Source organism: Dermacentor variabilis, chromosome 9 (assembly GCF_050947875.1).
Source record: "Dermacentor variabilis isolate Ectoservices chromosome 9, ASM5094787v1, whole genome shotgun sequence".
In the NCBI taxonomy this organism is placed as follows: domain Eukaryota; kingdom Metazoa; phylum Arthropoda; class Arachnida; order Ixodida; family Ixodidae; genus Dermacentor; species Dermacentor variabilis.
In genome coordinates this window covers 151,228,045-151,252,176 of record NC_134576.1, presented here as the reverse complement: position 1 = coordinate 151,252,176, position 24,132 = coordinate 151,228,045, and the positions used below count along the sequence as shown (strand labels likewise).

Here is a 24,132-nt window from a genome sequence, read left to right as displayed (position 1 = left end):
CGGGACGGTGCGGGTGTGGTCCATGTTGGCCGTACAGGTGGCAGTTATGCAACCGAGGGATGATCCTGTTGAAGTTTCCGGTGGTATGCGGTTTTCAGCGGTCACGCCTGTTGCAGGAGTGTCACTCGACGAGGTTACGAGCTCTAAGCTGTGGTCAGATTCCTCGTTGGCGTTCCTTAATTCTCTTCGCACGGGCGCGGTATGTTGCAAAAGCCGCTTTCGCGATCTATCGTCGCGACGATAGCTCGGGCTTTTTTATTATTATAAGCACTGATCCAGTTGGGGTAGGGCACATGTAACCTACAAACGGAAGTCTCAGGAGAGCACCTGAGATAATAATAAAGCAGGCGGCGCAGGAACTCCAGGGCACCCAAGGGACAGTGGGGGGATCAAAGCTCGAAGCAGAACGGTACGTAGGTTGGGGCCGCCGAGGCAGGTGTGTGCCAGGAAGTGTTCGCACGGACAGCTCCCCTGGCACGCGCAGCAGAGCCTCGCAAGGTCGAGATACCTTAAAGGCACCTGCGCCCATCATATTTCTTTTGCCTCGGTGCAGTGTGCACGATTAAAGAGAATAATATGGAGGGCATCCGGTGCAGTCGCGAATGCGTCATGACAAATGTAGCTCGCGTCGCCTGGCGTGTGCAGTAATATCAGAGTTGGTTGTGTGAACTTTATGCATAATACGCTTTGTTACGGTACCTTAACGCAATGGGTCTAGAGGACGGTGTTGGTACATTTTTTCGTACCGCCCTAATCCTATACCCCCTACTACACACACACACACACATACCCCCCTCTTTTTATGTATACATACAATTCCTTGCCATGACGGATCCATAGCCTCCTTTATTTTTGAAAAATAGAGGAGGCTATGGACCAATTGACCAGTTCAAGTTGTCAACTTGTCAGTAACTGTCATAGGAATCACTGTATTAAACACAATTCCACGATTGGATTGTTTACTTTCATTTTTTGTTGTAACACTGAGGACTACATAGAACTTTATTTTGTATATGTGAGAGAAGTATGTGGATATCACGAGCTTAAGCCAATGTGCGATACACCGACAAAGCAGCTGCTACAACATGAACTGCATTGAGGGCCACACAACACATACGTAATTAAAGGTGCAAAATATAGGGGGAAGCTTCAAAATACGCTCTGCAGCACTGCAAAGTGTAACATATATTGTATGTGTACAATAAATGTTCAAAAATACAATGCATCAATGTCCCATTTGCCTTCAAGTTTATTATCAAGTTCAAGTTTACTGAACTTTATTATGAGCATATGTACAACAGGAATCTACTGACACACCCGTAGTCAAGGTGGCTGTTTGAGGTGTGCTGGCTGCCTCAGTGTAAGAAAAAGAAATTGGGTGAATGTCGACACCAGTGCCACTGCTTCTTGCCTCTGACCTGCACGTGCCTCCACGGCATCTTTGTGCACAAGTGTGCTGGCGTGGCGAAGGAGTCATCCAAGAGAAAGGGTATCGTTTACATGGAGAAGTGGCTGTTCACGTTGCCTGCCGCTTTCCCTCAAATGTTTCCTTGGCGACTAGGGTGACACACCCCCAGTCAAGGTGGCTGTTCGAGGTGTGCTGGCTGCCTAAACGAAAGAAAAAAAGAAATTAGATGAATGTCGATACCAGTGCTATTGCTTCTTGCCTCTTACCTGCATTTGCCTCCACGGCCTCTTGGCTTGCGGAGTCTGTATGAGGGAGCTGCTGTGAGTAGGCGTAGGCATTGTCTAAGCAAAAAGAAAAGGCCATTCAAATGGGAAATTATTGAAATCAATGCAGTTATGTCTGCTTCTTGCACTCTTCTTGCCCAAAAATTTTCAAACATAGTGTCCAGTACACACCAGGACTTTGACTGCTTCTGCTTTTTACCTGCAGGTGTTGCTGCGAGATCCTTAGTATGGCTGCGTGCAGCATTGTAACACTTGGTGGAGGCATTTGAAGTGGTAGCCGAAAATATAAAGAATCATCCTTGTCTGCACGAATGCTTTCAATTTCTAAATGCAGTGGTAACTATCACTATTAGTGCAAGGCCCCCCACAACTATGCGCCAAGTTCCATAGCTCGAAACTGAATTTTTCCTTTAGTGTTTCACAAGACGTCTGATATGTCCACATTAGATGTGATGTGTTTGTTTTTATTTCCCACTGTGGAGAGAGCATCATTAAATAGTTTTTTTATTTTTGCTTGTCTTGTTTTTTGGTTTATTTCTGAATTTATCAAGCACCAGTCTCATGATGCTAAAATGACTTATGTAATGGCAATCAGCTTTTGTTTTGCAGAAAAACAACGCATTTCCTGACCCATTGTTTGACATCCCCTCACTCGCATAATTTTGCAGAGTATTCTACCTATATTGACTTACTTGACCTCCACTAAAGAGTCTTGCATTTTCAAATATGACTCTTTCCTTAAAATCATTCGACACTTCTCATAATTTCTGTACCTTGGGCTTCGATACTCTGCATTCACCATTTTTGCTTGTTTCTGACTAAAAATGTCTTCTTTAATTTAGAGCTTAAATTTTACCTTTGGAACACACGGAAGGGCTTGCCATTGCATATCTGCATAAAAGGGAAACATGTTTCATTAAACATTTGCAAAATCCAATTGAAGATTGATGAATGCAGCTTGCAGTGTGATATGACTGAATGAGCCATAAAAGTAACTCATCTCACTTGGTAAATTAAAGCACATATTAGTGTGATGTGCAAGATACGTTACACTAACGTGGTGGGTTCTCTTGCTTATACAGCAAAATAATCGGTGCGCGAGAAAAAAATTATCTTTGCATACCCCTTGTATACACTGATTTAAGGAGAATGAGCTGGAGCTGTCCACATGATCTACTTATTTTACCTGCGAGTATGGTCAACAAAAATGTGTCCCAGCTGCTTAGTGGTACTCGGGATTATGTCAGTATTGCATATGTGCCTGTTGTCTAAAATAATTGAATTTCCAAAATGCTCGCAGGGATCTGATGTGCATATCTTCAGTTTATGGATATATGTAAAAGACTCAGCATCAAGTGCAAGTCAACGTTCCCGCATGCCCGGAGTCAATCATGCAAATAGATTCGCTGCACAAATTTGTGACCAGAAAAGATATTCCATATGAAATGGCATGCCAGGAAGTGTTGAAAATATTGCACAGTTAATAAAACGCCTACGCTATTAATATGTGGGTTGATGCACTCGTTATGCAAAACGGAGGTGAGGCGTGCAGACAGGACACAAGAGTAGAGTATTTACAAGCAAACAACACGAGCGCCGCCCACTTCTCTACTCTTGTGTCCTGTCTGCACGCCTCACCTCTGTTTTGCATAATGAATCCTTACCAAGTAGCTGAGCTTTCTGCCGTTCTAAGTCTCGATGCACTCGATTTCGTCCGCATTCGGCACTCGCCTCTTGATTACTTCGTGGCACAGAAATACTCGGCATCAGGCTGTTTGTCTGCTGTGGCCTTTGTAGAAGCATGATTGTTCAAAGTGCAACAATTAAACAGATTCTTTGAGTTGCTTGCGGCTTCGCCAGTACAATTCCGGTGCGCTGGTCCGCCTGTCCAGCAATTTCCTACTGAAGGGAAACCTGCAAATAAAAACACCGCTCCGCATGTAGAAAAATGCTCTACTGTGACGCTTCTCAAACGATTGTGATGCACCACAAGAGCTGCCTACTCGCGTGATATTCTCAACAAGGAGATACATTTGTTTACTTACATGTGAAGGTATATGCCAGAGCACTTCGGGGCTTCGGTGGCACACAAGGCACGAGTGTGTGTGCCATAGCGTCCGATGTCGACGCGCGATCGCATGTCAAACCTAAACTGTACGAAACTACTACGCATCCAAAAAACAGATTCGAAACCGAAATTCGCGTCATCCTTTATTGCAAGAATGCGTACATCGTGATTTACATAAGTCGCGGACTTAGCGATCGCTTTCTGTAAACTTAATATTAACGTACCACCTTCATAAAGCCATCAGGTATGCGTTTTTATATGAGAAAGCATAAGGTGACGTGTACTTGCTTTCAGCTCTTTCAATAGTAATTGCGCTGGCCACATTGACCAGTAGCAACAGGGCGGCGCCCTAGAGGTTCCCACTTTTCCGGCCCAGCTTTTCCTCTAGAGTTGTTCTACTAACTCTATGTCCTGGCCGTTGGCGTTCGAATACTACGGCGGTAAAACTAAAACATTTTCGAAAGCATGCTGGTTTCGTCTGCGAGTCATTACATAGACTTGCTGTAAAGAGGTCTACTCTTAACAAAAAATAGTGCCTCATTTTGTTTAGGCGTTTATTATCATAATGAATGCGGCGGAGGTTGAAGGAGTGCGCTTGAAGGTACGTTTTTATGCCGTTGATCTCCATAACACCGTAAGTACGCAAACCGATGTCACAGAACACCCGATGCATCATTGTGTGTTCTCCGTCATCGCTTGTTTGCTGTACGCCTACTAATTCTTCATTTCTTCTTCAAGTGTTGTATCCTCCTTTTGTCCTTGTTCTCTTGTGCTTCACTTACAGTATGTCGTTCCGTGAGCTGTAATGCGCATTTGCAAAACCAATACGTTTGATAAGACGCAGTGGTTATGATAATTTCACTACACATGTAATAAGCTGGCACATATGGTTCAGATACAGATACCTGTATGCGGAGTTGCACGACGTTGATGCGGAGATTAGGATAATTATGACACCCGTAAGGAAGAGGCAGCTGACGGCCGTAAGCTGTTGCGTTCTTTCCGCCAAACTACCCGGCCTGGTAGTGCTGTAAAGATGCTGTATAAAAGTGACACGCGGTGACAGGGAAATTATTATACTTACCAGCCGACCGTACGTTTTGTAGCTTAGGTCTTCTTTCTTGTGCGTTTGTGCTACCCTTATTAATGAGCCATTTCTTGACTATGTTCTTGACTATGTAACCGCGTTTGTGTGGGCGCGTAGACGTGTGCTTTTTGTTGTACTTGTAAAATGAAAATAAAATATTTTCAGGCTTACTCAATCTTTGGTGTCGTGTGCGTTTATTCCAGTCGAGGCCATCGTGCCACCTGGAAACCGCATTATGTCAGTAGCCCTACACGAAATGCAACAGCTGGAGCGCGGCGGCACAACTCGGGGTAACGGCGGCGTAATAAACGAAAAACCGCTCGGGATGCCCTTAAAAGTCAGTTCAGAGTGTGCCTTAACTCGATATGACTCAGCGCTACATGTATTCTGCTGCGCCTCGATCGTGCTCCCGCCAGTTTGGTTGCTGTGTGGCAAACGTAGCGCCTACATATATATTTAGGCGCTAGGTTTGCCACATAGCAACTAAACTGGCGGGAGCACGATCGAGGCGCAGCAGCCAGAAACCCAGTAAAGCCACAGAACACCTGGTAAAGCCATGGTAAAGCGGCCATCCTGTGCAAAACCCCGATGGATGGATGGATGTTATGAGTGTCCCCTTTGGAACGGGGCGGTGGCTTGCGCCACCAAACTCTTGCTACTATGCTGCCTAATATCCTACCTTGGTTAATCAATGAGAAACAAAAAAAAAGACACTATGAACTACCACGTCCAAATTTTCTGATACCCTATTGCGAACTGTGCTTTTGTACGTCTCCGTCTTTTGTCGTTTCCCTACTTTTCTTCCACCAATCCTCCAATCGCCTCTTACTGATGTCTATTGCGGACCTGTTTGCTTTACCACTGCTCCCGCTGAACCCAAGGGCTTCAAGGAGGCCAGTGGTGCCTAAATCGACCGCTGGATAGACGTCTTCACATTCTAATAAAATATGCTCCGTCGTTTCCCTAGCTTTACCGCAGCAAGCACATGCTTCTTCTTCCTTCTTATATCTCGCTTTATAGGTGCGTGTTCTAAGGCATCCCGATCTCGCTTCGAAAAGTAATGAGCTTCCCTTTGAGTTATCATAAATGGTTTCTTTCCTAATTTCGTTTTTTCCCCTTAAGTAGTTACTCATGGCAGGTTTCTTTTCCATTGCCGCCACCCATGAGATTAATTCAGCCTCTCTGACTTTCCGCTTGACCTTCTTTGTTGCTGTGTTGCCCACCCCACAGGCCGCATACTTGCTGGTAAGCTTCCTAGTTCTTTTCCTCCACTGTGAATCAATGTTTTGCCTGTACAGATACCTGAACACTCTCCCAGCCCATTTACTTTCCTCCATATTCCTCAGCCGTTCTTCATACTCAATTTTACTGCGAGCTTCCCTCACTTCAAAACTAGTCCAGCCCATATCCCCTTGCACAGCTTCATTTGTAGTCTTCCCGTGAGCGCCCAATGCGAGGCGACCCACTGACCTTTGGTTCCCGTCGAGTCCTGATTGTACCCCTGATTTAAAGCAAACAACCGCATTTCCAAAAGTAAGTCCTGGAACCATTACCCCTTTCCACATACCTCGGAGGACCTCGTACCTATTGTATCCCCATAGCGCTCTGTGCTTCATTATGGCTGCATTTCTCTTCCCCTTGACTGTTATGGTTTTTTCCTGTGTTTCCATATATCCGTTGCCTTCGTTTATCCATATACCAAGGTATTTATATTCTGTTACCCGAGGTATTTCTTGGCCCTGTATCTCCACTGTCTGTTCACTGTTATCATTGAATACAATAACACCTGATTTTCTAACACTAAATTTCAAACCTAAATTGTTGGCTTCCTGTCCACAGATATTAGCCAGACGTTGCAAATCACTTTGCTTGTTTGCGAGCAACACAATGTCGTCCGCATAAAATAAACCTGGGAGTTGCTGCTCTATTACTGTACCTGCCTGTTTGTATGATAGATTGAACCCGATATTACTTCCTTCTAGCGCCCTCTCCATCCTCACCATGTACATCATAAACAGCAGCGGAGATAAAGGGCACCCCTGCCTCAGTCCCTTGTTGATATGAACTTTCTCCGCGCTCCTCCTCCCTTCCCATTCAACGCAAACAGTATTTTCTAGGTAAATCTCTCTGAAAAGCTGTATACAATCGTTACCTAAGCCTTCCCCTTCCAGAATATCCCACAAAATGCTGCGGTCTACGTTGTCGTATGCTCCTGTAATGTCCAAAAAGGCCACATACAACGGTCTGCTTTCTGCTTTTGATATTTCAATACACTGAGTAAGAACAAACAAGTTATCATCCAAACGCCTACCTATTCTAAAGCCATTCTGAAGCTCTCCCAAAATGCCATTATTTTCTGCCCATGCTTGAAGCTTTAATTTGATTGCCTGCATTGCTAGCCTGTATATTACCGATGTAATGGTCAACGGTCTATACGAGTGAATTCTGTCTTTCTCCCCCTTACCTTTATAAATTAAATTCATTCTACTTTGTCGCCAACTGTCTGGTATTCGTCTATCTTTTAAAGTTTTTTCAACTGCTTTCACGAGAGCTTCCTTACTTTTTGGTCCCAGTTCATTTATCAGCCTAACGGGAACCTCGTCTAGCCCTGTGGCTGTGCGCTTAGGAATTTTCTCTTCCGCTTTCTTCCAGTTTAAATTTGTAAGCACTAGCTCCTTTCCCCCTTGGGTCTCTTTCATGCTCTTTTTTTCTTCAAATACAACCTCGTCCTTGCCTTTGAAAGATTCGGCTGTTACTTTTTGGATGTAATTTATTGCTGCTTCTCCTTCCAGTCTGTTTTCATCTTCATCTAGGATATGTTGTTGTATTGTTGTTGACTTCCTGCCTAATGATTTTATGTGACTCCAAAATATTCTAGGTGCGGCCTTCTTTTTCTCACGTATTTCTGACAACCAACTTTCGCTTTCACCTTTTAATTTTGCTTGTACCAGTATTTGAACCATAGACTTTTTCTCCCGGTATATTTCCCATTTACTGGTTACTTCATCCTGTGGCAACTGCGCCTTCTTTGCCTGCCTGTGCTCTCGAGATGCTTTCTGTCGTTCGGCGATCGCTTCTCGTATCTCCTTGTTCCACCAGCTTTTCGGTTTCTTTTTTCCTTTCCAATGAACATGTTGTTTCTCTTTCCGTAATTCTGTCGTTACTACACTTAGAAGCTCACCATATTCCCACCCCTTACTTGGCGACTTGCCAATTTCTTCCTCCACTCTAGTGACTATATTCGCTATTTGTTCAGCGTTCAAATTTGGACTGGCCATTTTGCTTTCGTTGCTCTCTTTCCCAACTACATATCCCATTTTCAAAATGATGCGTTTATGGTCACTCCCTATGCTGCTAAACCCTTCCTCATCGATGACCATTTCTCTCAACTTATCATGAATTCCTTCTGTCATCAGACAGTAATCAATGGTCGATTGCCGGTTTCCCACTTCCCACGTGATCTGTCCTTCACACTTAAGCCCTGTATTCACGATCACGAGGTTATGTTGCTCGCAAAGGTCTAGCATTGACTTCCCGTTATTGTCGGTATAGCCATCTAAATCCTGTATGTGGGCATTCATGTCACCTAATAGGATTATCTCAGCACCATTCCCGAAACCCCTAATATCAGCGCTTATGCATTCCACTAACTCTTTATTCTTCTCTGTGCAATTTATTCCGGTCCACAAATACGTAACTCCAAGCCAAGTTTCTTTCCCACTCATTGTACCTGCTAACCAAAGATGCTCTTGACATTGTGAATTTACTCTCTTCCATTTGGCTCCCTGATGGATGAGCATTCCGACTCCCCCTCCCTTTCTTTCCGACTTAGTTCTGTTGCACCCTTCCCATACATAATTCTCAATAACTGGCGGCTCTTCTGAGTCTCTAAGGTGCGTTTCTGTAACCGCATACACCCCTATTTGTTCTCTATGTAACTGCTCCTCAATCTCTGCCCACTTTTCCTTTCTTCTGCCGCCCTGCATGTTTATGTAGCCTATTGCATGGCGAGCTCTTGTTCTTGCTTTCCTCCTTTTTCTGTTATCGACGGCAATGCTCTTCTGATGTTCCCCTAGGGGACCTTCTTTATTACTACCTACTCTGACCTCCTGAGCGCCCGCGGGCCCCCTAAAAAAGCAACAGCGCGACCCCCAAGTCGCCAGCCCACTTCTCGTGCTAGCCTGTAATTGAAGTGGATCCCATCCCGTTTCCGGTTGTACAGCGCCACCTGTGGTCGCATACTTTAGTTTACGACGCCACCGCTACGCTTATTTCCGTAGCACTGTGGAAGGTACAGTTTCCCTTCTCTAAGTTTGTATAGGTGTTCTGTGGTACAGTTTCGCTTCTCTAAGTTTGTATAGGTGTTCTGTGCCACTATGGTACCGCTGTGAAAGGTACTCTCTAAGGTTGGTTCTTAATTGTTTGACGAGGCAATAAACGGTGCCAAGTGTTATACTAAACAAAGCCAAAATGCGATCGTTCTGCAAAATTTCAGCAAGAACATCGCAGCGATGAATGCAAAATCTTTTTTCAAACACGTGCAGCGACATATTATGGTGACTAGAGCAGCGTGGCAGTTCCAGATTTCCTTCTAGGTAATATCATATTGCAATATAGCGAGAAACTCTATGGGCGGAGTGAGTGAGTGAGTGAAAGCTTTTATTGAGTTTTTCAAGAGTTTCGCGGTTACGAGTTCTCCGTCGTCTTCATCTTCTTGGCGCTGGCGACTTGAGACTCCTCTTCAGCAAGGGTAGGCTCCACTGAGTCGTGCTGCATCGCTCGCGTGCTGCACTAGGGCCACTTGGGCCGTGAGCTCGCTGCTGGTGAGCCGACTCTCCCATTGATCCGCACTCGGGTGCTCGCGTTTGTGGAATGCTTTGTTGCGTTCGCACTCCAAGGTGATGTGGTAGAGTGTAGGTGTATGGGCGGAGATAGTGCTGGTAGTATTGGCATAGAGAAGGAAATTGTACTGACATGCTTAGCCTGTATCATTTCTAGGGTGCCACGCGCTCGTGTCCTTGTGTGCATTAGTCAGTTTGTGGCAATCCGTGGTCTGTTATCGCACTTGATTTAAATTGTTGTGGGAATGCATGACATATATTCGTAACCGTACGCATGCCATTACTAGTGTGGTCTTGGATGAATTTTATCGTTTCTAATCGTGCGCTGCTGCGGTTGTGCGGTAGGGTTGTCATCATTTGATCCTCTCTGACCTCTATTCGGAAGCGATGACAGTGCGTTCCCACGCCACAGTCCAAAGAGCAGGTTCTCGCTCTCCCCGATGAAATCGTGTATTAAAAGGACTTGGCAATTTAAGTACGCTCTCCTCACTATCACGTCGCACATGCTTTTGCCTGCATTGCATCGACTAAATTGGTTCCAGCAACGAACATTAATTGTATGCAAAAAGACGTATTATGCATGCCTCAATGCGTTTAGTTAAAATTAAATAGCGCCATAAGAAATCTGTGCAATTTCCTTTTTAATTTGTTCTAACCAACAAAGGGCCACACGACATCCAGTAAAACGAGGCATTTGGGCAGTTATGCTTAATTATTTTGCAGAATCAATATTCACACGTAGCCACTTTTTATTATATGTCTGGCAAGCATTAAGGGCTTAAAAGGCAAGCACAGGCTCTTAATACTGAAGAAAACACTTCATTGAAGGACCCCTTACCAAATGGCGTTTTGTTGTCGACGCACGGTATAGTACGATTTCCTTTATATGTTTTCAGTAAGTATGCAGCAAGACACATGAGGCTGTTTCTCTAAACTAAAACCGATGAAGTGTTGAAGAAACTGTGTCTCTGAATAATGCAGGGAAAAAAATGATTAACCAATTTTAGTCATGTTGCAGCATTAGACATCTTTAAATTGTGTTGCCACTCACATTTCACATGTTCAGAAATTGCAGAGAACTCTTGTTGTTTTCATTGGCATCTGAGCACATTTCTCGGGTGCCAATGGCTTGCAGTCAACTTGGCTGTGAAGGCCCATTTGGCTCGGTAATGGAGCAAGGACAGCCCAGCTGGTTCCACATTCTGGTAGCAGATGAGGATTGTGAATTGACAGTCTGCCAACTCGGTCCAGTTGGTACGCCAGTAAGCAGATGCAGACGCTGTAATTGAGGAGCGGAATGGAAAGTTTGCAATGTGAAGTTTCAATTGCAGTCCTCAATTTCAATTTACATGCAAAGGTGAGAAGACAAATCGTATTTATGGCATAATTCTTTATACATGACTTTTACTGATGTCATCCAAGGTGCCATGTTGGTGAACTGGCACAATGAGTAGCTGCATCCATTGGTGTCTTGTGCAGCTCCAAACACAGCTGGTAGGGCAGAAGCCTCTCCTGAGGTTTTCTTCCTTCATGGAAGAAATTTATTTATGGCACTGAATATGATACACTGATATCATCTTAAGTGCCTTATTGAAGTACCATCACAGTGACAAGCTGTGTCCGTGATGTCACATCCAAGCCATTTATACTTTTGCCCATGGGCGTGTGTACTTCGGTGAAGAAACAGTGCCATCTTTAATAAGACAAAAACACACGCACGACTGACTAGCAACCATAATGTTTATTCTTAGTAAAAGGCCAATTGCATGAGAGCAGGACACATTTTCAAAACACATTTAAGGTATTCCAACTCCTTGAGCTAGAATGTGGAGGTTTAACTGATGCACAGTTCAACATAGTTGTGGGTAGCAAATGCTTCTGACGTCTCATGCTTTTTTTTTTGTTCAAGGTATATCTTCAAGGTGATGCATTGGTCAATGCCTGGAATGCATTTACATGCACACCCATGGCTAACAGCACTCGTGTCTATCATCTCGTCCCATTCAAAAGCAGTTTCCTCGCCTAAGCATTGTGCATTGCTGCTGTGCAGCTGTGTTTAGGTTTTTAGGATATGGTGGTTTGAACGAACAATAAATGTCAAACTAAAGAGGCATGTGGTGATTCGAAACCCTGACAGAACTAGAGCTATATTAATCACACAGCGCCGTGTGTGCAGCATGTGGACGAAGCTGCCCAAGGCCTACTGACTGGACACCATGCTATTGTGGCAAGGGCTTTGACAACTTGAGAGTATAGCTGCAGCGGACATTCACTGCCCGACACATTGTGTCATTGCGAAGTATAAAATGTTGTGGCGTTGACCAGAATAAGGGCGGAAGAAAATGATTTCCTTCTGCCCTTTGCGCTCAAGGAGCCTGGTCTCACAATAAAGTTTATTTCTCTCTTCTGCCCTTTATCTGCTCAGCAACACATAATGCACCAACTGGCCCAACAGTCAATGATTCTAAGTATAAAATTGTTTTTGCAAGCACTAAAATTATTAGCAAGACAAAATTGTGTTTTGCCTCGTTTTTGGTTGTTAAAGTTGGTTGTTTTGGTTGTTCTGCATGTGAGGTTACTGCTCTATGCCCATGCAGGATCCCTTTTCACAGCGGTCCTTTACAAAAAATTGTGGCAGAATGCATATCAAGATAAAGGTTTACACTATTGCAAGTAGCATTGAAGCAATGTAGCTACACGCTGCATTGCCACTGCTGGGCAATGCATTGTGTACTAGGCGCATGTGGCTCCTCTCTTGCGCTTCCCTCGGGACATGTCCATGCGTGGTGCATGTGCAAATATGTATTTAGACAGGACTACCCAGTTGCCGAAGTTGCGTGGGTTATGAAAAGCCGTTGGAAATGGGCATAGACAGCTAGATAAATGCTGGAAAGTGTGTCAAGTATATGATTGCCTATTGCAGTAAAAAAAAAAATGTGTTCACACTGTGTTAATGCCTTTCTGATAGATGTCACTTATGTTGAATTCCAATGGCGGAGTCAGAGCAGCCGATGGACTCCGCGAGCGAGCACTCGACTCTGGCGCAGAGCAACGCCTCCAGATCCGCGAGTGGAACACAACCTGCGCCGCTGGAGCAAGGCGGAAGCGGAAGTTCTATCACCGAGTTACCCAGGATACCTTGCATGTTGTCATTTCATTCCGCTGTTTGCTCCCAGCACCGCTGCACCGGTCACTTGTCTCTTCAGCGCCGTTCACCTGTTGTTTCTTTAAAAGTGCGGAATGGATATCTCGCCAAGCGTGCAGCAGCTTTTGCTTCCTCGCGAGTCATGACCGATGGCGCCTCCTAGCAGACAAACGTGGTAAAGGAAATACGTCACGCAGAGTTCCGGTCCACTCCACCGATTTTGGTGGAGCATCTTTTTCTGCTCCACGGACTGACTCCCGCTCTGAATCCCCTCCGACTCTCTCATTGGAACACCTTACTCCCGCCCTCACTCTGCCATTGGAACAAACTTTCTCCGAAACGAGCAGAAAAACTTGCTCCGACTCCGCCATTGGAATTCAACATTAGTCCAAAGGCCTTTGGAGTGTCCATGTGTCAGGGGTATAACAGTCAAAGTTGGTGTGATGTGTACAAATGATTTGCAAAGTAAACATTATATTTCAATACAGCCTAGTGCAAGGGCTTGTAATACCTTTTTTCTAATAATGAATATATATATATATATATATATATATATATATATATATATATATATATATATATATATATATATATATGTGTGTGTGTGTGTGTAGTTGAAGTTCAGTGTTTGACGGAAGCCCGTCTGGTCGGGATGAAACATGGTTAAAAGGTTAACAAAAACCCGGGGCACTTCGCCGACCAAATCTTTATTTGGTCGGCGAAGTGCCCCGGGTTTTTGTTAACCTTTTAACCATATATATGTAGTTATTTAACGTACATACTTACTCTATCCAATTTGTCATTGCTTGACAATGTTTGTTCCTCATATTTGAAACGTTCGAAGGGGGCAAAGACAGTGCAAAGGACAGGCCAAAAGCAGAGGCGACATACACTGTGTTGTCCTGTCCTGTTCGTCCTATTCGTGACTAGTACATCGTGGTCGCATATTGTGGTTTTGTGTGTTTTATGAAGCACTTTTTGATGCCCAAGCACTTTTCCTACTCGTTTTTATGAATTCATTGAATCTCAATTGGGAAATCAAGCAGGGATAACGCAACATAACTAGACGCTACCATAAAAGAAATAACATACTCAGAAAGAGACAGCAAATTGGCAATGAAAAACGTCAACATTGGTGATCCTTCATGCGAATAAATATAGTCAGTGAAAAATGCTAGTGACTTATCATGCGAATAAAGTACCCGTCGAAAAAAACTGAAAACAAACATTGAAGACAAAGTTAATAAAGGCATGTCGACAATTCAAAAATGGGGGACAAAGGCTCTTAATTTTAGCTAAATACTATTGTGAAAGCAAATACAAAATAAATGTGCATACATGCGTCTTTATAGTTTGGTCATATCGTTTTACTAAGTATACGCGCTGTGCACGCTGATGGACGTGCCACTGGTGGCGGCCTTGCGCAGAACACGCGAGAGAGGAGCCTGGCGCGCTTCGTAGTTTGTTGTGTCGTTGATCGGGCTTCTCTGTCTTATTCACGTTTTCAGAGCAAGATAGGCAACACCATTCGCACGTGTGGGGTGGCCACAGCTTCAGGGAATGTCGAAGAAGAATTGTTGCAGGGTGGAGGGCTCAGATACTGGTGAAAACGTGCCGGCGATACGGTTCTAATCATTCCCGGCAAAGCCTTATCAGCGGGAGCAACGGTAGCAAAAATGGATCGTCGCTTCGAATGGAAATTTCTTGTTCTCATCCTTTCCTTTGTCTCGTCGGTGTTTTTTTCCACTCGATTATGATCATGGCAGCACCGAAGCACCGAACGCGTGAGCAACGAAGTTCATCTGCAGTGCAGCATGAGGTTTAAAGGCATTTCGCTAAAGTTCGGAATGCTGTTTTACACTTCATTACCGCGTTGCGCTAGCTAGGCAGCACGACTGCACGAGCGCATTGCGTTGTATGTTAAAGCTACTGAAGTTTGCAAGAACTGAAATTGTTGGTTTCATGTGGCGCGGTAAATCCTCGCACCAGCTGTCGCGCACTTCATGTTTTTACATATATTTTATGTGTGGCTACGCTTATGTTTAACTGTTGCTAGTTGTTCCATGCATAACTCTTGTCGATTCTTTTGAGCTGCGAAGTTTTCACCCTGCCTTGTTTGTAAAGGGTATAAATCACGCTTTGTCTTATCGGAATGATACCAAGGAAGTGCTTCTTTAACAGCTTTATTCTTTTCGCCTGAAGGCATCTTAGATATTGTTTGCGTTTTCGGAAATGTGTTTAGAAAATAGGTAGTTCAGGGTGAGAATTGCTAATAGCTGCTGCATATGGTATTTTGTTCCATTTCTCGCTGAAAAGTCCGCGTCCCGTTTGGGAAGTCATCACACCTCGATGCTGCCCGAGCAAACTTAACACGCCGAGTGATTTGTTTGTTTCACAACGTAGTCCCTTCTTGCATGTGAGTTTTGTACTCAACTGAATTCTTTCTTATACATACGCTGCAGACGACTAAACCGGGCCTTGCCGCCAGTGCTCATCTACTTTGACTGGCGCTGCTCTGCCTTTAAATATATCATGTGGCACCTCTCTCTAGTAATATAAAAAAGTACTGAACAATTAATCAGTCTTTAGCTTTGTACGTTTCCAAGCAGCTCCCTTGAGGAATTTAAAATTGCACAAACTGCAGCGGGAACGGTAGTTCATCGGCGTATTCAGCAGAATTGCATCGGCGGTACAGCACTAACACGCGCTTTTATTAACCTGTGTTTTTGGTGACTTCGTTGGCTAGTGTACGTGTTTCCATCAATAAATTGGCAATTACTCTTCTTGAGGCGACTTCGACTGCACTTATTCGGCGATGTCACATGTATTCATCGGCAGAAAAATCACAACGGCATATGCAGAGATTGCACCGTGTGGATTTGTTTGATATAAGTCTGCACTAATGATGGGTGCTTATTATTCAGATACAGAAGCAGCATTGCGGCAAGGGTAGATGAAAAAAAACCATAGAGAGATCGCATTACTCAACAAAATTTATCGGTTAGTGAACATGAGCTCCACGTCATGTAAATGGGGTTCATGGCGTTTGTCTGTGGGACACACCTTGCACGTATGTGGACCATGTTGTGCCAAACACCGGTAACATCATGTTCATACCCGCTCGCACAGAGGTCAGCATCTTCCCTACAGCTGTCACCGCAGAAGAAGCAGCCTGGCACCCAAACAAAGGAGAAATCGCAGCTGCGAACTTCAGCCATGCTTGCTGCAAAGGGTTGTCGTCTGCTACTGCTCCCGCGTGTACTGTTGGAAGTGTCTGCTAGGTGGATTTCAGTGGCGCCTCTATAGGCGGTGCACGAGGTGTATAGGCTCCATACACTGGTCAGGGTCTGCAAAGAGAAAGTTGCCTCCCATTGTTGTGCTTGAGCAATGTGCCTTTTCTCCAAATCCACTAGCAATGCGACATGTGCCATTTTTATGTGTTCATTGTGTGACAGTGCACTGCATATGTTAGTTTTGCCTCTGTCTATGTTTAAAGAATTCACCATTGAAAATGAGCATTGCAGCAACACAATGAGGCAAAGCCTGGCATGCAGACGCCTTATATTTGCAGGAGAACCCAATGCTGGACTTGTAGTATAGGCTATAACAATTTAGGCCACCTAATTGTGAATAAAAGCAACAATTCTGATGGCAAGTGCGCCAAGGCTATTTGAGAGAACTTATTGGGTGAAACGAAACAAAGGATGCAGGAAAAAGACACCTGTCGGTGCTGACCCTTAAGGTGGAAGGACACACACAAAACATTAAAAAAAAATATCAGAAGCCAGGATTAAAATAACCTTTTTTCCTGAATAAGCATGTATTATTTAACATACTCAACTATTTAAAGCGAAAAAAATTGTTCATTTTATTTTTTGGCAGGTAATTTTTGTCATATGTGCTTAAAGTACAAGTCGTGCCATCAGTGATAAGTAACTAATCAATTGCTCAATTGACTAAAGCTTTTTCGTTTATGTAGCTAAGTGTGGGACCTATGCAATGAATGAGGACAAATTTAATGTGACAAATATTAAGGAATTAATGTTTGAAAAACTAAGCAAAGTAAAAAGAATAGCTAATTTGGGCCAAATTTGTCAAATGAGCTGTAAATTAAAAAATATATTGTGTCAATTTCTTTTGTCCTCGTTCATTACCCACATCTATATGGGAGAAATGCATGTACAAAATTTCATTTGAATATATTCATTCAGAAAAAAAGTTATCAAAGTTTGCCTAACATGAGGTGGAGCAAAATCTTGTTTTGAGAAAAACATAAGCAAATGCTTCAAATCATGTGAAAGATGTCAAAAACAACACACAGAGGCTATAGAGGCCTTGCGACCATTTTTAGAGATATTAATATAATTACAAATGCACAACTAATTACAAAAATACCCATTAATGTTACAGACATTAAATGAAAAAAAAAGTATTTTGAATAGTATTTATATTAAAGAAAAGTACTGATTTTCAGAACCAAAGCAATGTGGTTTCGGTATTACAATGTGAGGTATGGGTTGGAAAGCTCACTGTAACTCCCAAATTAATGATGGTAGGAAGATAATTTCTTTTCAACATGTTTCTGAATGTTTGGGCATACATAAAATGTTAAAAAAAAGAAATCAATCTTGTGCAAGAAAACTGGATTTTGAATGTGGCCTGCCATCTTAACTGAATGTTACTGGATGCATATATCCCACTTATCAATGGCGCAGAAATGTCAGCTAGTGCGACAGAAAAATAAATGTAAATTCTGAGAAACCAGCAGGCGCAAGACCTGCTCTTTGTCATGCTTTTTTTTTTTAATGAACGGGGACAAACAAAGCATTCATTTCATTTTGTATGCATTACAGGGGCGTGCAGTAGCTGTTGGTCAGTGTTCCCAGCAAAGTTGTCGTTGCCACGGTGCAGCGAGAATTGACTCTTGTGTAGTACTCGAGGTGAGTGCACTGGGTGTATAGGCGGCCAGTCCCCCCACAGGCCGCACCGGAGTGGGCATGATGACTGGCAAGTACAAGTGAGGCGGAGAATGAAAAGTCAGGCAGCTGTGGTAGCCATTGTGTGACGGACACCTTGCCGTGCTCTTAATTTCTACCCTAATCTTTCTGCCTTGCCACCTACAATTTTCAACATGTAGGGCAACACAAATTTGTAGTGTATTTAATTATAGTGTGGGTTTTCCACGCTTTTAACAGCTCTTAATTAGGTTCTTGCTCAAGTGCTGCAATACATGCTGTTGGTCACATACACAACGAATACTTTTTAGATGTTATATTGATTTGTGCCTTTGGAATATGTAAGTGGCACACTACGGATATAACTATATACTTTTGTTGCATCCATCATTTCTATCTTCAGTGAATCGCACAGTTTCTTCTCGAAATAGGGATCTCACAAGTGTACGACCAGTAAGGATGGGCTAAATACTTATGCTATTTTTGTTTTTCCCCAGTTAGTTGTAATCCTGATTGGCACATTCACTTTAATACATCTAACCTGGGAATGCACTAAGCGCCCTCATGGGCCAAATAGCAATTACACAACGGAGCAGTGGGAGGCACAACTCACCTGTGCCTTGACAGGACAAAAGTCCTTAATTGGTCAGGTGAGGCAAGGTGGCAGAGGCCAGTGGGGCCTTGGACTGGGGGGGGGGGATCCGACCGCCCCGCCTTCAAACCTCTTTCCCCCCCCAAAAAAATGTGTGTGTGTGTGTGTGTGTGTGTGTGTGTGTGTGTGTGTGTGTGTGTGTGTGTGTGTGTGTGTGTGTGTGTAATCCTGATCTGTTCTAGCGGTTTATAGCTTCAGCGAAAACTTAAACTGCAGAGGCGGAAAACTTGCAGACTGTGATACAAGGTTCGTGTACTCAAAGGTTTTAACGGTTCTCTTAGGCTGCGCCTCCGGGAAACTAATTGAGGACAAAGCCGTTGGTTCCGAAAACAAAAACATTTAATGGAACTAGAAAGAGGCTTAAAAAAATAAATAGAAGGGAATAGAAAGCATAAAATAAACACTCAAATAGACATCACTGCAATAAGAGACACACTTGGGGCTAGTATGACGTTAAATAGTGTGCGTGTCCGGGCTTGCCACGACAGCAGGGACACACAACAGTCTCGACGTGGTGACGCGGCGACAAGCTGAAGAAAGGAGTTGCGCCGGTCTCACCAAAGGTCGGGGTATAGGGTGGTTGACCGGGCAACGGGAGCGCCCTTGCTCTGGCTTGAAGATAGAGGCAGGCGGCTAGGCGGCACAAGTGGATGGCGTAGGCGTTCTGGCCGGGCAGCTGGGCGTAGGACTCGGGCCGGTAGCTCAACTGCTCTCGTCCAGCCCACGGGCACAGAAGCTCGAACACTGGCCTCGGGCAGCAGGCAGCACGACAGACGGGGGTGGCGTTCTGGCCGGGCAGCTGGGCGTATAACTCGGGCCCGTATCCTGACTGCTCTCGTCCTGCTCACGGGCACAGAAGCTCGCCGGCCTTGGGTAGACTGGGGACGCGCAGGAATGGGTTGGCAGGAGGCCCCGGTCGGGTGAAGTCCTGGTGGCTCAGGTCCGAAACCCGACAGCCCGTCTTCAACTCCTGGTCCGGTGGCTGACCTTCTCCTGGCGTCGCTTCCTGGAACTCTCCCGGCGTCTCGTCCCTTCTGCCAGCGCACCTCGCCTTTCCTTTCGCTCTGGATGATTAGTCATTTTCCAATTGGCTGCCTGACGCCCCATGGTCTTTCCTAATAGGTTGGCATTTTCTTCTTGTTTGCTTTTCTTGCGCCGCGCGTTCACGTGCCGGACGCTCTTCGGCGTCGTTGTTTTCCTCCATCACGGAATTCGCCTCGACACAAGCACTCCTTCTGTTAGTCCCGACCACCGCACCATGTAGCGCACCACACACATCACTCAGACACAGCGTGCACCACAACCTATACTGGCATGCCAGACGTGCGCCGACTGTAACTAACTTCTGTAGCAATCGCCTACGCCCACTCTCGCTCAGCTGTTCGTGCCGCTTTTATGACCTGCTCATTTGCTACTCTAGTGGGATGGTGTTGTAATTAGCATGGCAGCTGTTGCATTCTGATGAACTCCTTACATAGTTAATTATTTGTGCGAACACAGTGACAGTAATGTCACAAGGCCTTGATTGGTCACTTGGCTCCAAAAGTTGACTGCCAGAACGTGTAAAATGTTGGTGCATGTAGTCCGCTGCTCTCTAATATAGCGTAAAATATCCACTCCTAATGCCTTTTTCACACAGTGGCAAAGTGTGCAGATCTTGCACATTAAGTCACATTCTTTATAGAGTTTGTAATGTCCACAACAGTTTCATTTTATACATTGTAAAGTTTGCTTTTGCACTTTCTAGAAACTAGAAACCACTGTAATGTTCAATCAAAGATTGATGAACACTCATTTGAACTCTTCAAGGTTGCCCGTGAATGTGTTGAGAGTCCAAAAAGAGAATTACGCATACAGCTTCACTGCATGCATGTCTTTCGCACCACTGTTATGCTGCCACTGTACCAAGCGGAAAAGCTAGCTTTGCAGTTTGAAAATAGTTCCTTGATACAAGGCCTATGGTGCAGCAAATTTTTTAAATCACTGGGATAGCTTTTGCAAGCTTTCAACACGCCCAGACATCAAACAATATTAAAAAAAATCTCTATGGTAGAAAAACAGTATGAGAACACAGGATGAGCGCTGAGTATTTAAAATAAAGGTATGCTCACCTTTCCTTGAAACAGACTCGATCAATTTCTTGCACATTGGGTGCAGGAATTACTAGTTAATACTTTTAGACAGATCCTCTGCCTTTCATTACGGCTCACAGCAGTAAATCCTAATGTCTTCTCTGACATTAGGCTATCTGTAATCAACCCCCAAAAAAGGTAGTTTATCCAATGAATCTTCTAAAGCAATTTTTTTCAGTCTCTTGGATGCTAGAAAAGGGAAATTTATGTCGTTTCGCATTGCAGTTGCCACCTGTGCTCGCTGTTTACCTTTCTTGCACCACTCCTCCTCCTCCTCCTCCTCCTCCTCCTCCTCCTCCTCCTCCTCCTCCTCCTCCTCCTCTAATCTTACTATTCAAATGCAAGGACAACATAGGGGAAGTTACTTGTGCTTAATAAATGAAATAAAGAAACGATAAGTTAACGGAAATGAAAGCGGATAAAAAAACAACTTGCCGCAGGTAGGGAACGATCCCACAACCTTCGCATTATGTGTGCGATGTTCCACCATTTGAGCTACCGTGTCTTGTTTTTTTTTTCTTTCACGGTATTTATTATAGTAGCATTCAACCCGACAATCACCAGTTCTGCCTAGTCAGAGAATGGATAGCACAATGAAAGTCACACACAGAAAAGGCAGCATTCATACTGTGAGTAGAAACGTTGGTTTCACTTTAGAAGGGTAGTAAGGATAAGCACCTCACCAAAATAGGGTACCAGTCCGGTTGTATATCGAGTCCATTATAAACAGGTTTTAGGTGTAGGGTCATTTCCCTGTCCACTTTCCTGGGTATTTATGTTTCCCTGTAGAACCCTGGGAGTGTTAGCCAGCACCGTCACTCACAGACCTTGGCGGCGGATGTAGAACATCCTTTCTGCCACAGGCGTCACAAGAACGTGATCGTTCTGGGTGAAGGCAACCGGTCAATAAACCCACACATGCTACCTGAAGGCATCAATGTTGCCATATTCGAGACTCTCATTATGTAATAAATGAGAAGAAGGGCGGTTAATCGAGGAGCCTGATTTTTATTATTCATATCATAAGAAGTTTCTTATGATATGATTCATAAAAATCAGGCCCTTCGGTTAACCCCCTTTCTTCTCATTTATTCAAGTGCAAAACGTTGACAAATTTTGTTTTCTTTTTATTTGTGAATTTATTCATTCACCACCAATACAAGCGCGTTTTTCCTGCGAAAATGGCAGCATGAGCATTGGAACAGATTGCCGAAGCAGATGACAGTGAACCGGCTATAACTAGTGCCACTCTGCCCACACGCTCTTGACCCTAGCAGCAAACCAATTGAACTAGACCAGGTGTGCTGGGCAAGGGACATCTGTGCAGGTATGGAGTTCAGTAGGTCATGGTATGTACATTGAAATTAAATGTGCTGTTGCATGAGCTCACGGAATCGCAATGTGCTTTTTAGCAGCACCTGCGTACCTGTCTTGTGCTCAATATAACAACATTTCACTCCTGGATATCTCGTGTCGTGCCCTAGAGCTCTTGGTTTATAGAGTCTTCTTTCGTTTACATTTGTTGCACTCGGTAAAATGCTGCAAAGGACACTGCGACGCTGTGCTGGTATTGAGCAACATGTTCTCTGAGCACAAGCCGGTTCAGAGATGACCAAATTCGCTGCAATACACTCGGGGAAACGTGCAGCATTTTTTTTTGTGGTGGACACATTGGCAACATATTGTGTGCAAATACACATTTTATTGACATGGCTATGTTCATGAAGCCTTACATACTGCTAGAATGTCATACTGCTCTGTATTCGAGGGGAGAAAACTTGTAAACTACACCGTGCTCTGCAAAGTGATGTGTCTGCGTTCCAATCCACGAGGCAAGCCTGCAATAACATTGTTTTGGCAGCTCTGTGACAGATGGCACATGGGTCAAACTCCTTTGTGCGAAGCCCATAGGACAAACACTTGTTTCAACAAGTGCTAGGTGCAGCTGTTCCTTTGTTGCTGCAGAACAAAGCAAAGCTACATGCGCTGTCTACAGCAATCAACATCTTGCTATCGCAGGTATGAAACGTTCGAGGCACTTGTCGAGGTTATTGCTGAACTGGCCAGGCAGGAAGACTTTTGGCCTATACAGTTTTATGCCGGTATTCTTTGTCCTTGGCGCTGCTCTTGAACTTGTGATGATCAAGTGGACTCCTGGAGGGCACACCAACTTCTGTGAGTTATTTGCCTTGTTTTGTGGCAATCTGTGCATTTGCTTCTACTCTTTCCAGTTTGGCCAATCTTAAAGAAAATGAAAATCACACTCCTGAAAACTACTTTTCTTGCTTTCACCAAAAATATTTTTATTACTCAACACCTGCACATTTCTCTCACTCTATGTCCAAGTGTTCACATCATCTGCAGCAGCACTGGACCATGGTGGAAGACTGAGTGATGGTGTAATACATGGCACTGCAACTGCTATGGCTTGCGCACATTCAGCCAGCCATGCACTGCTGCATTTTAGTTGTAGCCAGGCTCCTTGCAGTAGATAGGCTGAACTGTGGCAAACCTGTGAGATTCCACTGTGCTTTTTTTTGAGCATGGCCAACTCGTTTGTGCAGTTGGATGTTTGTCGTGAGGCCGTGCCTGGCTCAGTGCACTGTACAGTGGAGAAATGCGTCCATGTTGCAGAAGTAGGGGTGCAGAAAAAGTCTGATGACATGGCCAGCGACACTTGCTGATGTAACATTTTCTTAGGATATGCGATAGGTTTTTGTACATTTTTTTGGCAACACTTCTGCAGAGCCAGAATTGAAATGCTTCACCCCACAGTGTTGTAAAATGTGCAGTGGTGATTGCCTACACTGTCGGTCCAACAAGGCTTTGACAGGATTGAGCTTACAGCACTGCACTGGTTTTGTAGCAGGCAAGGACAAACAACTGTGTAAACTGTCAACTGTTTATTGTTGGCAGGCGACGCATGAAGTGCTATATAGGACAAGGAAGGTAGGGGTGCGAGGATATTAAATGTTTCAGAATGAACAAGAAAATCCGCCAGAACCCATTTTATATGATAATTAAATATGTATTCGAAGTTGGCGGATATTGTTTTCTGTTTGAATATATAATCAGTGGCAACTCTTGAAGTTTGCAGGGAGAAAGCCTAATGTAAGTGGTGACCAATCTGTGTGCATATAGGGACGCACTGTTCCTGCATTTTATTGCAGTTGCAGTCAAAGTGCACCCAGTATAATCGTGCTCCACTTACCACAAATACTTTTGCAGCACTTTGTTGTTGGCAACCCCTCGTGTCCTAAATTATGTAAAAGTGCCAGAACAAAAAATGTTTTATAAAATGAAGAGAAATACATCACGAGTACAGCAAGAGCGTGCACATGCACGCCGCAGTCTTTTGTGCCAGCTGCTGCATATACTGCGGTTCCTTTTTCAGTGGTGATGGGTTCCACAGTGCGACCCAATGCTAACACTTAGTCCACTAGAACGTTGGCAACACAGTTGTAGTGCTTGAGCTGGGGTTACTCAGAGCAGTGGACATTAGGAGTGTGCGAATACTGAATAGTAGATTTTGAATTTAATATCGAACCGAATCAAGAAAA

At 44.2% G+C, this 24,132-nt stretch overlaps 1 protein-coding gene and 2 long non-coding RNA genes across 10 annotated transcripts in view; 1 reads left to right on the top strand and 2 right to left on the bottom strand.

The window, feature by feature from the left end:
• Window positions 1-1,231: 1,231 nt before the first annotated feature.
• On the bottom strand, window positions 1,232-4,032 carry LOC142557836 (uncharacterized). Of its 8 annotated transcripts, XM_075670023.1 has the most exons (5): window positions 3,738-4,032; window positions 3,357-3,606; window positions 2,549-2,583; window positions 1,675-1,749; window positions 1,232-1,608 (listed from the first exon to the last, which is right to left on the bottom strand). In XM_075670023.1, the coding sequence occupies exons 2-5, from the start codon at window positions 3,493-3,495 to the stop codon at window positions 1,558-1,560; spliced, it is 300 nt and encodes a 99-aa protein (XP_075526138.1). In that variant the 5' UTR covers window positions 3,496-3,606; window positions 3,738-4,032; the 3' UTR covers window positions 1,232-1,557. The 8 variants fall into 8 exon arrangements, 6 of the variants coding, with proteins under 6 accessions (XP_075526138.1, XP_075526137.1, XP_075526141.1 ...); XM_075670022.1 differs by having other exon boundaries at window positions 3,357-4,032; XM_075670026.1 differs by having other exon boundaries at window positions 3,424-4,032.
• A 283-nt stretch (window positions 4,033-4,315) lies between these two features.
• LOC142558238 (uncharacterized) lies at window positions 4,316-5,315 on the bottom strand. The gene is made up of 3 exons (XR_012822991.1): window positions 4,845-5,315; window positions 4,666-4,788; window positions 4,316-4,560 (listed from the first exon to the last, which is right to left on the bottom strand). It is a non-coding gene; the product is annotated as an uncharacterized LOC142558238 (long non-coding RNA).
• Window positions 5,316-9,498: 4,183 nt separating this feature from the next.
• The window catches only part of LOC142557842 (uncharacterized), a 33,309-nt gene continuing 18,675 nt past the window's right edge, over window positions 9,499-24,132 (top strand). Inside the window, exons 1-2 of the long non-coding RNA XR_012822870.1 lie at window positions 9,499-9,670; window positions 17,687-17,773. This is a non-coding gene — a long non-coding RNA (uncharacterized LOC142557842). The remainder of the gene's footprint in view (window positions 9,671-17,686; window positions 17,774-24,132) is intronic.